At 47.2% G+C, this 1,213-nt stretch overlaps 1 protein-coding gene across 1 annotated transcript; it reads left to right on the forward strand.

Moving 5' to 3' along the window:
* Window positions 1–765: 765 nt before the first annotated feature.
* On the forward strand, window positions 766–1,171 carry SARC_16641 (hypothetical protein; the record flags this gene model as incomplete). Its single annotated transcript, XM_014289257.1, has 1 exon — window positions 766–1,171. A coding segment is annotated over one exon (406 nt), but the record flags the coding sequence as incomplete, so codon positions are not given.
* Between the last annotated feature and the right edge of the window lie 42 nt (window positions 1,172–1,213).

Genomic DNA, 1,213 nt, shown 5'->3' on the forward strand with positions numbered 1-1,213 from the left:
GGGGGGTAGTGAAGGCGCGGGTGACGTGGGAGTCAGCCCAATGGGGGAGGCAAGCCCAGGCAGTAGTTCGGGTCAGCCTACACCGGCGGGGGTACCCATCGCAATGTCAGCAATGCGTCTAGAAATAGTCAAGAGTATCTGTCAAGGCAATCATGTTCTGGTGAGTCGGTTTGTGTCCAAATTGGAACAAACAGCACCGGGGCCCATACCAACACTGCACAAGATGCGGGTAGGCATACATGATCAACAGCCAGAGCGTCGCATGCCACCAGTGGATGCGGAGCTCAGACGACGATATGACCAAGCGATCAACGATTGCGGTGATGATGAGGAAGACAAACTTATCCAAATCAGTCTCTACATTAGTGAGCTAGAGCTCATGCGTTCACGTTTAGGCGATCAGATAAACGAACCGAAACGAACCATCTCTTAAGAAATTACTCAAGACTTCAGAATTTCCCAAGATGCCTAAGGATAGTTTCTTTAGATTGGAAAACTGTGAAGACATCATAGAGTTCATTACACAATGTAGTGAATATTCTTAGCTACGTCAATGCCATTGTGTCAGTATCCAGCGCTCGTGAGAAGACTATTAGATTCCACTGATGCAACGGAGAAAACCAAAAGCAGTACTCAATAACATAAAGAGACTGTGAGGCACAAACGACTAGGCATTTCACTGATCCTGAGCAGTTCAATAGAATCATTATTGATCGACTCAGATCACACCCAGTAGACTATCTATTGGAGAAGTTTCTCAATGAAATGCAGAATAAGAAGATGAACGTCGAATTGCGCACAGAGCGTATCCACAAGACAATATCGATGATAGAGGAGCGTTACCGCAACTCAGACAAGGAACCCGTACACTTCCAAATCCTCAAAGTACAAAGGTATCTAGCACTTAAGTACTCTGGACTACAATCAGTAGTGGATCTCCTAACCAAAGGAGACAAGCAACCTGATGGAAGTGAAGGACACCTGTCTGACATAGAACATACCAAGTTTCAAACTATGACTGAGACACACATAAAAACGGCGTCTGTGACACAAGGAGATCGTATGTTGAGAGACCAGGAGCGAGCTGCAAATAGGCGCAACAACGCACAGACGAACACGCAAGTGGAGGATAGCTCCACGAACGCCAACAAACGTCTCAAGACAGACAATGGTGCACACAACCAGAACAAGCGGAGGGGGGGGGGGGGGGCGA

This window comes from Sphaeroforma arctica, assembly GCF_001186125.1.
Source record: "Sphaeroforma arctica JP610 unplaced genomic scaffold supercont1.8563, whole genome shotgun sequence".
Classification (NCBI taxonomy): Eukaryota; class Ichthyosporea; order Ichthyophonida; genus Sphaeroforma; species Sphaeroforma arctica.